The sequence below is a fragment of the Crinia signifera genome, chromosome 19 (assembly GCF_055691185.1).
Source record: "Crinia signifera chromosome 19, ASM5569118v1, whole genome shotgun sequence".
NCBI lineage: Eukaryota > Metazoa > Chordata > Amphibia > Anura > Myobatrachidae > Crinia > Crinia signifera.
In genome coordinates this window covers 66,741,696-66,755,784 of record NC_139226.1, presented here as the reverse complement: position 1 = coordinate 66,755,784, position 14,089 = coordinate 66,741,696, and the positions used below count along the sequence as shown (strand labels likewise).

Here is a 14,089-nt window from a genome sequence, read left to right as displayed (position 1 = left end):
GATGGCATGTACAGATGTGGTGCCTCTTATTCAGAGATAGAATCGCCAGCCGCCAACCCCTGCCATCCACCAGAAGGGGGCACACGTACACGAGACTGCAGAGCTCTCATCACCTCCCCCCCTCCCCGCACTGCCCCCCGCCTTACCATGCCCATCCCCTGAAGTGGAGACGGGCAGGGATTCCGCCACCCACCGCCAAGCGGAGATGCTAGCGCATCCATGTCAGATGGAGCACCTCTCCCACAGCTCTCGCCAGCGGAGGGGATCTGGCGAGGGCTATAATGTGTTCGGCTTTTTAAATTAAAGTGATCGGAGAGGTATAGGGGCAAGATGGGCAGGGGCTGCCCGGGGTGCCCCGCAGCCAGCACACAAGGGGTCGTGACAAGGGGGTAATGCAGGCTACCTGGGGCTGGAGCTAGCTCAGTGACATACATCAGCTGGAGGGGTGGGTGCCACTGGGAGGGATAGAAGCTCCCCTATATGCACGGGCCATGGAACATGGTGATCTAATGGAGAAGAACTATAATGCCTCCCCCAAGTATTAAAGGCCCTGCCCCCAGGGTTGCTCAAGCAGTCTCCCCCTCACTAGCTAGGTCAGGGAGCTTGCACTAATGCAAGTAATAGTATCTCATCAGCCGCAACACTTAAGGTGCCCATACACGTTACAATTATTGTATCCAATATTGAATACAATATAGCACCACATTGCATCTCGGTTTTGCGATAAGATGAGATGAGATCTAGTACAAAAAGTATTGCCGCCCATACACGCTGCGATTCCCGGTGGTGCGATGTGTGCTTTGAGGTGAGCGCTCCCGCAGCACCTCATCGCACTTTTTGTACTTGCTTTTCATCACATCACATCACATCTCATTGCACGCACAAGGCATGCAATGCGATGTGATGGATGCTATTTAAGCCCGGAACGCACGCCGGGATCGCAGCGTTTATGGACAGCTTATGTGCTGCACATACTTTTTGTACTAGATCTCATCTCATCTTATTGCAAAACCGAGATGCGATGAGATGCGATATTGTATCCAATATTGGATACAATAATTGTAATGTGTATAGGCACGTTTACCGTGGCAACTGCAGGAACATCTCCCCACATGTGCCCGGGGTTCCAGTGCTCAGCAGCCTCCCCAATGGGCAGAGTGAGTGTCCCCCCCCAGGAACCATACTGTACACACTGAGGAGGATCTCTCTGTGCCAAGCCGCAGTGCGCAGCGCACTCACACAAACATACCCAGCCCATTCCTCTCTACACTCCCATTGGCTGGCGCTGGAGCCTGGCATGTACATCCTGGCAGCAGATTGGAGGAGGCTGCATTGTCCCGCCCTTACCTCAGCTGCTCCTCTGCCCTTACTTTATTGCACAGCTATCGTGCTGCAGGAGCCCAGGAGCAGGTACTGCTAAACACATGGAAGAGAGGCACTGTGATTGGACCAGCTTACAACTAAACAAGCCCTATATGCTTCTGCCAGTGCCCTTTGTTGGGGCAGAGCCTTGGATGCCCCTAGGCATTTGCCTAGTTTGCCTATGCCTAGGGCCGGCTCTGTAGATAGTAGATGTGTGACAAAGAACTGGGAACTGCAGAAAGATGTGAGTAGGACTGCTCAGTAGTGTCCAGAAAATGCCAAGAATCTGATAGATGTTTCCTAGTTAATAGTAATGGAAGAACCTCCCACATGGAGGAGAGTGGTCTAGGGGGGCAGGCGAACTTGATCAATTTGAGCAGGGGTGGGCAATAATTTCAGTTGGGGGGCCACTTAACACTTCCAGTAAATGGTCGAGGGCCGCACTCAGGAAAAGGGGGGTGTCCTTGAGTGTAGTGTACCACACCATATACCCTCTCTGTGCTACTGCCGCGGAGGAGGCCTGGTTCAGAGGGCAGTGATCGCGAAAACCCGCCAAAAAAGTGGGTCCCTGGGACCCTTCACTTCTGAAAATTGGGGTCCTACCTGACCTTTTCTGAGTCCCAATGGAGTGAAGGTTAATATACAAATTTAATCATTTAAGGTCAATATGAAGCTTTTGCCTGGGCTATATGTTTCATTGTATCATCTATAGCAGTGGTTCTCTATACATACTACTACTACTACTACTAATAATAAAAACCTTAATAAAACATTCTTAATAAAAAAAAAAAAAAAATAAACCCTGCATGGGGGGGGGGGGCATATTGCACACATACACATAGAACACAACACACAGCTCACCAGTAATACATACATACATACATACATACATACATACATACATACATACATACATACATACATAGTATATCACACATACTGCACACCACACACACACACACATATAAATAGCCCACCACACACAGACTTCTTTCCTTTAATAAAATTAATGCAGTCCAATGAATAGCTAAAGCCCCCACATCCCCTCCCAGCCAGGACCCCGGAGACACACTGACCTATAAATTGCGGTAGTTGTCCCTGAACACTCCGAGGCTGTGTGGTGTGGTGCGATGCACTGCAGCTCCGTCTACATTCAGACAGTGTTCAGCTGCCTGTGCCCCCGCTCTCTCTCTCTGCCCCTGCGTAGGAGCTCGGTCTGTCATCTTTGAAAGCTGGCCGGAGGCTCACAACAGTGGCTGTAATGTTATTATAATGCTGGGTATGTCCACCCCCCCCCCCTCCCCATCAATATACATACATACCCTGCATGATGATAACATTGCAGCCACCGCAGTGCTTTGAGTTCCCGGCCAGCGGTCCAACAATCCGGAGCAGCAGGGAGGGGGGTGGCACTGCAGCGCGCAGTACTCACCTTTCCCACCTCATGTTTGCCCGGCACCCTGCAACATCTCTCCCCGGCACATAAAGTGCGCGCACGCCAGTCGGGGCGGAGCCCGAAGCAGGTCACAGGGAGGGGGGGGGATATCCCTGCTCTCCGAGTCCTCAGCGGCAGCACAGATAGCGCACAATGACAAGCGACTAAGCTGTCGGGCCGCTTGTCACTGTGCTACAGGTTTGAGTGGCGGGCCAGTCATGAGCCGCCTGTTGCCCACCACTGAATTTGAGGATCAAAAGATAATTCTTCCTCTGCTGCAGCAATATACAGTAGTAAGATGTTAAAGAAAGTCTGGAAGTCTGCTTTTGGTGCATAGACCTTAACTAACATGAACCTAGAGTGCAGCATTTTGACATACAAGTGCAAGGCAATTAGCAAAACCGAAAATAAGCATACAATAGACAAATATATGAGAACATACAGTGTTTCAATTCTTAAAACTACAGTTTTCAATTTTGCAGTAAACAAAAGGGATGACAAATGTCCTCTGAGATAGATAACACACATCCAAACATACAACCAATAAATCAATGATAACATTGAGAGTAGAATCTAGTATCTGATGTATACAAAAAGATTAAGTAACTTGTTTAATGTACATTATTTAGGTGTACAGTGATATAAATGATCTACTGTATCAAGATTGGTAAAGTCCATCCTGAGACTGAGCCAGAAATTGGAATTCTCAGCTAAACAATAAGTTTGTTGTAAGTTACACTGGGATTGTTTTTAGTAGTTTACTTATCATTCTATGTCTACCTTAAAATTCAACCCAGTGTCTGAGTAAAACTTATTGAAAGAGAGGTACTTGTGGAGTATCACGGCTCCCACAACCTTCATCGTATCCTGATTGTATGCTAAAAATCGCATTGCATCGCATGCGATCAAATCGCATGCGATGCGATGTGATCTCACCCGATTTTGCACTGAAATGCATCAGAATGCATTGAAATGTGTATTAAACTTGTGAAATGCCCCCAAATGCCATTTTTCATAGTGCACCACCCCCACTATCAACGTCAACCCGAAGCGTGGCGGTACGCGTCCTACGACCTTTTCATACCCCCACTATCCACGTCGGCGTGGAGTTGAGAATAGAATAGTGTGGCGAGCGCAGCGAGCCACCGAGCCCGAAGCGTGGCGAGCATACGCGGATACCTTCACAGCTATACGCGTCCCCTCGCGGGCTTCACAGGTATCCGCGTCCCCTCGCGGGGCGCGCTGCGCTCGCCACGCTTCGGGCTTGGTGGCTCGCTGCGCTCGCCACACTATTCTATTCTCAACTCCACGCCGACGTGGATAGTGGGGGTATGAAAAGGTCGTAGGAAGCGTACCGCCGCCCCTCGCAGGCTTGCGGCGCTCGCCACGCTTCGGGTTGACGTTGATAGTGGGGGTGGTGCACTATGAAAAATGACATTTGGGGGCATTTCACTAGTTTAATACACATTTCAATGCATTCTGATGCATTTCAGTGCAAAATCGGGTGCCATCGCATCGCATCGCATCGGATGCCATCGTATGGCATCCGATGCAATCGCATACGATTTTTGAGCAAAAATGCTCAAAAATCGGTTAAAAATCGTATCGCATCGTATGCCATCGTATGCCATCGTATGTCACTACATATGGCATACGATGCCATACGATGGGGATGCGATGGCATACGATTTTTGAGCAAAAATCTGTAAAAATCGTATCGCATTGCATGCCATCATATGCCACTACATATGGCATACGATGCCATACGATGGGAGCCGTGATACTCCACAAGTACCGAAAGAGATACCAGGGTAAAATTTCTAAACCTTTTTTTTAAATGAAAAGATGTGATGTTGTCGATATCAACCAATCAGAATCTGTTCATCATTATCTAGGATGCAATTGAGAAATTAAAGACAGAGTTTGATTGGTTGCAATGGGCAACATCACCTCTTTTAATTTTTACCCGACAGTGTTGATTGAAAGTTAGAAAAATAGAGGTATACTAAGATGGAGGAAACAAAGAATTACCTGATTTAATATTATGTGTATTTTGAATACATTAAATACATATACAGTTTAAAGTTTCATTTTGTTGCATCAATCATGTTGTACTCCTTTTCTACCATGCTAACTAACAAAATATATAACCGTCATCCTTGTAGAGGTCCATAAATTTCCTACTCTACTCTGGCATAGTAGGTGGAGAAATAGTTCAGATTTACATTTTAATTGTGATTTTGTTTTATAATTTATTGATAAATTAAATATAATTATATGTTATTCTTTAATTTCAAGGTCAAATGTCTTGCTTGAGATTCCAAACAACTTTGATGCACTCAATGTATTTCTCTGTAACAGTAAGTACATTATTACATAAATTTTGACGGCGGATATGACCTACAGTACTTGTCCAATCTAGTTGGCTCTATGGTTACATTTTGTTGGGAACCATTTAACATTCTAGTTTATATTGGGAAATGGGAGGAAAGCAGAGTACCCAGAGGGAACCCATGCATGTACAGGGGGGATATACAAACTCCATATAGGCTATGGTGGGAATTTAACCCATGACATCAGTGCTGTAAGGCAGTAATGCTAACATCCACACTAATCCATAAATATATACAATGAATTTAGATCTAAAATTTTATTGTTGTATGAAAATAGTTTTTTTTTATTAGCTGTGTAAATCTGCACAAAAATAAATCATTTCCAGACAGCTTTAGATTTATTACATTAAGGGCCAGATGTATCAAGCTTCAAAAAGTGATAAATGGAGAGTGATAAACAGCCAGCCAATCAACTCCTACCTGTCCTTTTTCAAACCCAGCCGGTAACATGACAGGTAACATGACATGTAGGAGCTGATTGGATGGCTGTTTATCACTCTCCATTTTATCACTTTTTGAAGCTTGATACATCTGGCCTATATCTAATCATATTGAGCAGCTAAGCGCAGTAAGCATCTTTTTTTCCCCTTGGATGAGGAGTATAGATCCTTGTAAAACAATTGCATTATGTGTGCAATTTCCTTATTGTTTTTTTGTGAGGGTGCCCTGGGGAGATTTCAGGGGTTGGACCACCGCTTGTTTGCTAGTACCTTTCAGTAAGTTAGAAAGAAGCTTGCCTGATATATTTTCTGACACAAAACAGGCGGCCGCCACCGCCACTTCAGACCACCCCTACAGAAACCGCATGACAGTGGACGCCTGGGTCTGCTAATTAACGCTGATTACTACTCAAACACATACACCTGAATGTAATAAGCAATGCTGCAGTCTATTAAGTCCAAACCATTATTTCACTACCTGCAAGCCACACACAGCACTCAAACACATTGGAAGCTTATCTTTCTATACTTCTCTACATTTAAAGGTTTGTTTAATTTAAGGTAAGAATCTTTTTAAGACCTGCTTATATATGCTAAGGTAGGTATTTGTTAAACATTTATACACATTCACTACATGTTTTCATATACTTTACACAGTAGCACACTCAATCTACACAAGTCGACATGTGTCAACGTGTTCACTCTAATACAAACATATGTTTTGTATTTATGATACAAATACATAAACCACATCTAACAGCTACAAAGGATGTTTCAGCAATGTTTTAAGCCCATGGCCACTATTTTGCACACAATCTTTGTATAGTACCCAAAATACAGAACGGTACCACTTTCTGATCTGCTATTAATTGGATTTTACTACACTCTGGATGTAAGATGCCACCAATCACATTATTGCAATCACATCTCTCTAACAAAGGATTCCTACATCTGCTTATGACACTGTAAACTCATATATATTTAAATATTTAAACATGTTTGTTCACAAGCAATTTTATCATGTTTGGCCGATTCACACATCTTTAACATACCTGCACCAAGACATGACTGTTTTTTTAGGGAGGACACATATGCATTCCTGCACAAATGTCCCTTTTGACCCTTGTTTGTCTACTTCACCCACTCCATGAGGAAATCATTGTTCTGGACCTGCTTTTACCTACTAATGTAGGAGCTACCTCACCTGCACACAAACTGCTTTCTCACCTATTAAGTTGCTCTGCACATGTGCTGACACAAACTAATTAGCTGGTAAAAGTTGGATATGAACATGTGAATGGCCATGGAGAGGGTTACACATGGGAAACTTCTACCACACTTCAAGAAATGCACAAAAATACCCTGGTCAGTAAGTACACATAAATGTATTATTTGTTTGACACAAGAAATTACACATACAACAATTGTGTGGTAATTGTGAAAATAAATTTATTTGCTGTTCTGCATCACAGCTTATTTGACACTTTAATGTCATAAATAAAAATAAAATATAAAATATAGACAAAAATAACTATCAGCCAGAACAAGAGGTTGCATATCTCCAAACATGTGTTACCCTGCAAATGCAATGGTGAAAGAAATGTGGACACCAGAATACGAACTGCAACAACCAGGGTGAATACTAAGCATGATACACACCACCAAAAATTTATCCTGCATTTCTAGAGGTCAAAATAAGAACTTTACTGCCCATGGCACGAAAATGGATAGATGGCCAACTCAGGAAGTGGATGTCCAGTGCAATTTAAACATTTGGGGTCCAACCACAGAGGAAGTGAACCAGGTGTCATTATTTTGGCCCTTTTTTCCCCTTTTTAGATGGGGCCTTGGGGACAGGGGCCTTTGGCTCTGATGGCTGGCGCCGTCTTGCCCTAGTGGACACAGGAGGGTCAGCAGAGGTGGAAGGTTGGGGAGGAGCTTGGGGTGGCCCAGCAGATGGGGGATTGTCCCTTAGGGACCTGGCGCTGGTGAGCAGCTCCGCCAGAATGTCATTCTGGCGGCTGAGTTGTTGGGCAATGCTTTGCATGCCAGCCGCCAGAATGTCATTCTGGCGGTTGAAGGCCTCACACTGCTGCCTGTATGTGTCCTTCCAATCGGCCAGAAAATCCCCAACCTGCTGATGATGGACCGCAGCCTCCACCCCTTGCTGCTCGATCCTATCCAGCATCACCATCCACCTGGCATCCCATGTGGACTGTGGCTGGGGGAGTCGTGTTGGCGGAGGCTGGACCACTTGCTCCACCTGTGGCTCTACAGAGGAAGATGCTGCCGGTTCATCCTCTGTTTCTGCTTCTTCTAGGATAATAATTGAAAACAATGTCACCATCACATACACACAAAAAACTATCTTACCAAATACAATGCATTACTGTGACTTACCATCAAAAGCAGCATCAAAGACCTCCACCGGGAGCTCACTATCCATATTGGATATCCCCCTGACCTCGGCCACATCAATGACATCCAAGGCGTCCTGCTCCAGGGGGGTATATTCCAAATTATCTGGCATAGGCCCCCTCCCGGTGGACATGCTGTGGTTGTACCGGTCAGTCATCTTCCTCTTCAGTGTAGTTTTGAAGTCTGACCACCTACAAGTTCAAAAATACAAATATCACCATGAGATATGTGCACCACTGTGCTAGTGAACATCATGACTACGTTACATTTCCTAGTGTGGGTGATCTTATGTTTTTTAGGCATATGTTTCCCACACACACATTAATGTCTCCATTATGAGGCATTTCAGTGTCTCATCTCATTCATTAGGCAACTAAATGCACATACATAGATCACTATGCAGAAATGACATCATCCATGGCCAAATTATGCACCTCCACCTGGTGTGAAACTACACATTCCACCATAGCTTGACAGTGTTGTTGTTATTATGGAGTAATTTAACTATGGGAAGGCATACTGGGATGTGTAGTTTCTCACCAGCTACATGTGCACAGTTTGGACATTCTTGTTTCAGTAGCATCATATGGAACATGTTACAACAACTCTTTTTCAACAACACACTTTCTGTTGTCACATCACATACTTCACATGAGCAGAACTGTGCCCATAACCTCACATCACACCAATGGTGCATGTTTTATATATAAATGTGGGTTATTAGACATGGTTGTGTTCACATGTGACATTGAAGTGTAGCACTATCTACAAACACACCTTTCTATTATTCTCAAAACATACATGTAACATATGTACACACATGACATTATCAGGGGGAGAAACACACTTGCCTTTTCTTCATTGATAGCCAATCTCTGACCACTGTTGACACCTGTTTCACTTCCTCTGTGATCTTCTCCCAAAGGTTTCTCTTTGCACTGGCACTCGGCTTCCTGGTAGCCAATTCGATCCATTCTCGTGCCCTGTGCACTAAAATTCTCAATTCTGCCTCTAGAAATGCAGGGTTTCTCTTTTTGGTGGTGGTATCCTGCTCAGTCCTCGCCCTAGATGTTGCAGCTCATTTTTTGGTGGCCCCAGTTCTCTCACCATGCACCTGCTGGGTCACACCTGTTTGGAGAGAAGCAACCTCTTGTTCTGGCTGGTTGCTTGGCCCTTGTGGAGCTGGTGGAGTTTGAACAGGGCCTTTTAGTGAGGGGCCCGCTTGGTCTTGCAGCCTACTCCTCTCTTGGGCCCTCCTTCTCCGCTCCTGTTCCCTCTTGGTCAAAGCTTCAAGCAGGGATTCTGCTGTAGCTCTCTGTAGGGCGTCCTCTGCTGCGGAATCATCTGAGTTAGACATGTTTGCAGCAATTATGGCCTGCATCTGACTTGATATTTATATGCTAAACTCCCGCCTTGAACAAGGGGCGTATACTTTTCACCGCAATGTAGCAGCTAAATTACACAGATAATTTCCGCTGATAATTACCGCGGAAATTACGCAGGTCTCAACGCACCTGAGCATTCACCTGTACATGCACATACACAGGTTGTTGACCATTGTGTGCTACATGGTTAAATGTGTGCACCTGACATTCCAATGATGAGTGTTTTCAGGTGGTATCTGTTGGAGTTCGTGTATGCTTTCTGAATCACATTTAAAAACATAACAACGTTATAATGCTTTCCTTACATTTGTTATGAGGATGAATTTGTCATACACCAACATGTTGTATGTGCGTTGTTATCAGCGTATGTATTAGTAGATGGTTGCGTGTATAATTTTTCGCACACTGTACATACAGTACGTCACTCTACATTGAAAGCATAATGTATGTTATGGTGGGCATATCAGAATGCTCCGCGAAAGTCTTTATTCGCATACATATTGTTAATGTAAGATGGATTAATAAAGTTAACAATACAAAAACTACCTTTTCGTCCAATCAGCAACCACCAAAACTTATATATGTACCTGCAATTAATAACTGCGCCATTGCCAATATGTCTGTGACAAGGGCTGCACCCTTTGCTATTGAGGAGCTGCAGGCCTTGGTGCAAGTGATGGACCGGCGCCTGGGGCCCAGGGGCCCATATGTCAGTAATGATGACAAGTGGCGGGCGTATAACGCTGCCCGACGCTTAATCTACGCCCGGACCGGCGTCTGCAGAAGCCTTGGCCAGGTGGAGCGGCGCTGGTCTGACCTGCGGCGGCAGCCAGTGCTGCTAAGCACAATTCGCCGCCATATTGGCCGATGTAAGTATATATTTACAAATATGTCTGCGTTTGTTAGCAATGATTTCTGTAGTTTTTATAAATATGTGCATGAGTATGTGGGTGTATATGGGGTGTATATGGGGTGTATATGGGGGGGATATGGGTTGTATATGGGGGGTATATGGGGTGTATATGGGGTGTATATGGGGGGTATATGGGGGGTATATGGGGTGTATATGGGGGGTATATGGGGGGTATATGGGTTGTATATGGGGGGTATATGTAGTCCCTCTGTTTTTGGGTGTAGCATATCAATTAGTTAGCATGATAAATGTATTAAATATAACAGAAATTATAATTTGTAAGGTTATGAGCATGACTAATGTGAATTTTTCTATCCCCCAATTTTATGAAACCCAAACTTCGATTTCTATGCCATCAACATGAACATTTCAGCACGCGCAAGGGCACGCCTGGCAGCCCAGGAGGAGGCAGCCAGGGAGGAGCCAGCCCCAGAGGCGGCAGCCCGGGAGGAGGCAGCCCGGGAGGAGGCAGCCCGGGAGGAGCCAGCCCCAGAGGAGGCAGCCCGGGAGGAGGCAGCCCGGGAGGAGCCAGCCCCAGAGGAGGAAGGCCCAGAGGAGGAAGGCCAACACCAGGAAGAGGAGGAGGAGGAGGAGGAGACATTGGGGCCTGCGGGTGCCAACCCCATTTCAACCTCCCCTTTCACCAGCCACTCCCCTACCCCCACCCACACCCCTACCCCCACCCACACCCCTACCCACCCCATTTCCAACCCCCTACACCTCCCCACCACCCACCCCCAAACCTCTCCAATCCCCACTCCAACCCACTACCTCTATCCCAAGTCCAAATCCATCCCCCGTGCTCCTGACCCCCCCAACCAGCGGCGAGCAGGATGGCTCAACTAGCCGTAAGTAAATAATGTGGCTAATGTTTACCTACACATTTCTACACATAAACACATTTCTACACATAAACAATCACAACAACCACATATGTGTATCCAACATCAACATTAGTTGCAACATATCACTGCAGGGCGACCATGAGGTGTGGCCTGTCCTTCTCCAGGAACAAGGGTCCCCTTGGTGTTTTTTTTGAGTGTGGCCATGCCTCACCCCTTGAATAATTGACATAACAGTACATCCAATGACATATCCGACATTAGTGGTGTTGTAGTTATGTGGGTCCAGGTGTTGTGTAACTCCACTTCACAGCATGATGTGCAACATTAATTTATAGATTGTTTTGTGCCTATAATTTGTACAGCAATGTCCTAAATTTAAAATAGTAAGGAGTGCTTAAGCCGCAACAATGTCATAACCCTTAAATAGCACAGCCTAATTGTGAGGTTAGAGGTGAGTCCCCCAAAACAAAACTACCAATTGGGATACAGCATACATTCATCCAAGAAGGAGTAATTTATTTAATGTTATGTAATATGTACAGTATGTGTGTGTCAACAGAATACTATTTAGGACCGTGTTTACAGCATACCCATCTTCAATGTAGTTGAAAAATGTATGTGGCCTTCACACTTAACTCACAACTTCTTATTATGTACAAATACAACAAACATTTGTGTATGTTATATATTATTATTTTTTTTTTTATCCCTTCACTACAGACACTGAACAGCACCAGGAGGAGGTGGACAACATTTTGCGGGAGATATTCCTAACCCTATTTTATTTAAATATTCTTTTTTTACATTTGGAGGCCCTCATTTAATTTATTTTCATCCCCACCCTTATTATATTTGTTATTAATAAAAGTTTATGTTCAGTTAGAAGTTGCCTGTGTTTTTAATAATAAATATGTTAGAGGGCTTGTAAGGGTAGTGTCACAGTCTCCCGGACCGCGGGAGTCTCTTACCGGGTCCGGGGACGTGGCTTCTGCAGGCAGCAGGCTGGGCGTCTTGGCAGTGGCTCGGGCAGCGGTCTGAGCAGGCCGGGCGATGCCGGTCTGAGGCAGGCGGTGGGCGGCGGAGTAACGGGCGGCTGGCATCTCCCTCTGCAGAGGTCCCGGCAGCGTGTCTGCGGCTTCCGGGTACACGGGCGCGCGCTCACTAGGGGCGCGCGAGCCGCACGTTCTAATGTTTAAAGGGACAGGCAGGAAATTGAACTGCTCAGTCCACAGTATAAAGGAAGTCTCTGGCAGGCAATCCCTGCCAGAGTATAGGCTCACACCTACTCCAGCGTTACTGTGCCTTGTACCTTATCTCCATTGCTACTGTTTTGACCCGGCTTGTTCCTGACGATTCTCCCGCTTGACCCCTTGTACTCCATTTGTGACCTTTCCGTGTATGACCTCAGCTTGCTTCCGACCATCCCTCTGTCTCATCCCAGTGTACCGCAAACAGTGTCTCCCGTGTATGACCCGGCTTGTTTTGGACCTTCTTTGCCTCTCCCCTGGGCTCCTAACTGACGCATAGATTCCGACCCGGCTAGACGACCGCCTCTCCATATTACCTACTCCCGGCCTCCAGCTCATAAAGGGAAACCTAACCAGAGGACCGCGACTGACGTGTCGAGTGCCGCAAAAGCCCAAATCCCAATTGGAGGGGTCACTGGCAGAAAACCCTCGGCACGGTTAGACTCCGCACCTCTGCATTAGGTCTAGCCAATTCCCGAGCTGAATAGGCAGGGAGGCAAAGTATGATTGTGACAGAATACTCTGGCCCATAAATATGGATCCAGCGGCCGGTCCGTCTCCAAAGGAGCTTCTGGAGCATCTGCTAACCAGGGTGAACAAGCAGGAACAGGATCAGGCACAGATCATGCAATGCCTGCAGACCTTGATGCAACGTATTGAAGCCCCCCGGATTTCACCGCCTCCGGCACCACTCCCTCCGGTGGCCGCAGCAAGTGCACCTTCGCTTCGCATTCCGAACCCCGCTAAATTCGATGGGAATCCAAAGGAGTGTCGGGATTTCTAAATCAGTGCCAATTTGAAATACAGGCGGCATCCTTCCGGTCAGATAGGGCGAAGGTAGCCTACATGATTTCGCTACTCACGGGTCAAGCTCTGTCCTGGGCCTCTCCACTCTGGGAGAAGGATCAAGGTGTTTGAAGAAGGTGTTTGATGAGCCGGGTCGGGTGACGTCCGCCGCTTCGGCCATTCTCCGGCTGAGACAAGGAACCCAGACTGTGGGACAATACACGGTTCAGTTCAGGACCCTCGCATCCGAGTTAGGGTGGAACGAGGAGGCTCTGATGGCCACCTTCACACAGGGGCTATCTGAGAAGATTAAAGATGAGTTGGCAGGTCGAGAGCTGTCGACTTCTTTGGACGACCTCATTTCCTTATGTACACGGGTGGACCTCCGTTACCAAGAGAGGGATAAGGAGAGGGAACAATCCCGGAAGTACAGTTTCAAGTTGGCACCCCGATTTATTCCTCCAGCAACTAGCCCACCGTCGGCATCAGCTTCCGTGGCAAGTCAGCAATTGGAGGAACCCATGCAGATTGGGAAAGCTCGCCTTCCTTTCGCAGAAAGAGAGCGAAGGTTTAAAAATCGGTTGTGCCTGTATTGCGGGGAGTCAGGTCCTCTCCTCTCTGCTTGTCCCAAGTGTCCGGGAAACGACAAGGCCTAACTGATTGTAAGGGGGTCAGGTTAGGCACGTTATCTTATACCTCTTCTCGAGTGTCCGCAATCGGATTCACTATCGATGTAACCTTAAGTTATGGGAATTCCTCATTGATCCTCAAAGCCTTTCTAGACTCCGGCGCGGATGGTAATTTCATCACCGCAGGAACAGCGAAACGCTTGGGGCTCCCTTGTCATGAACTGACGAACCCCTTA

At 46.3% G+C, this 14,089-nt stretch overlaps 1 protein-coding gene across 2 annotated transcripts in view; it reads left to right on the top strand.

Moving 5' to 3' along the window:
• LOC146042634 (NXPE family member 4-like) overlaps nucleotides 1-14,089 on the top strand; it is a 75,054-nt gene that overhangs the window by 12,879 nt on the left and 48,086 nt on the right. For both annotated transcript variants that reach the window (XR_014463951.1, XM_083162721.1), the window contains exon 2: nucleotides 5,096-5,157. Coding sequence is in view for 1 of the 2 variants with exons in the window: in XM_083162721.1 (XP_083018847.1) it covers nucleotides 5,096-5,157 (62 nt within the window). In the remaining variant the exon portion in view is untranslated. The remainder of the gene's footprint in view (nucleotides 1-5,095; nucleotides 5,158-14,089) is intronic.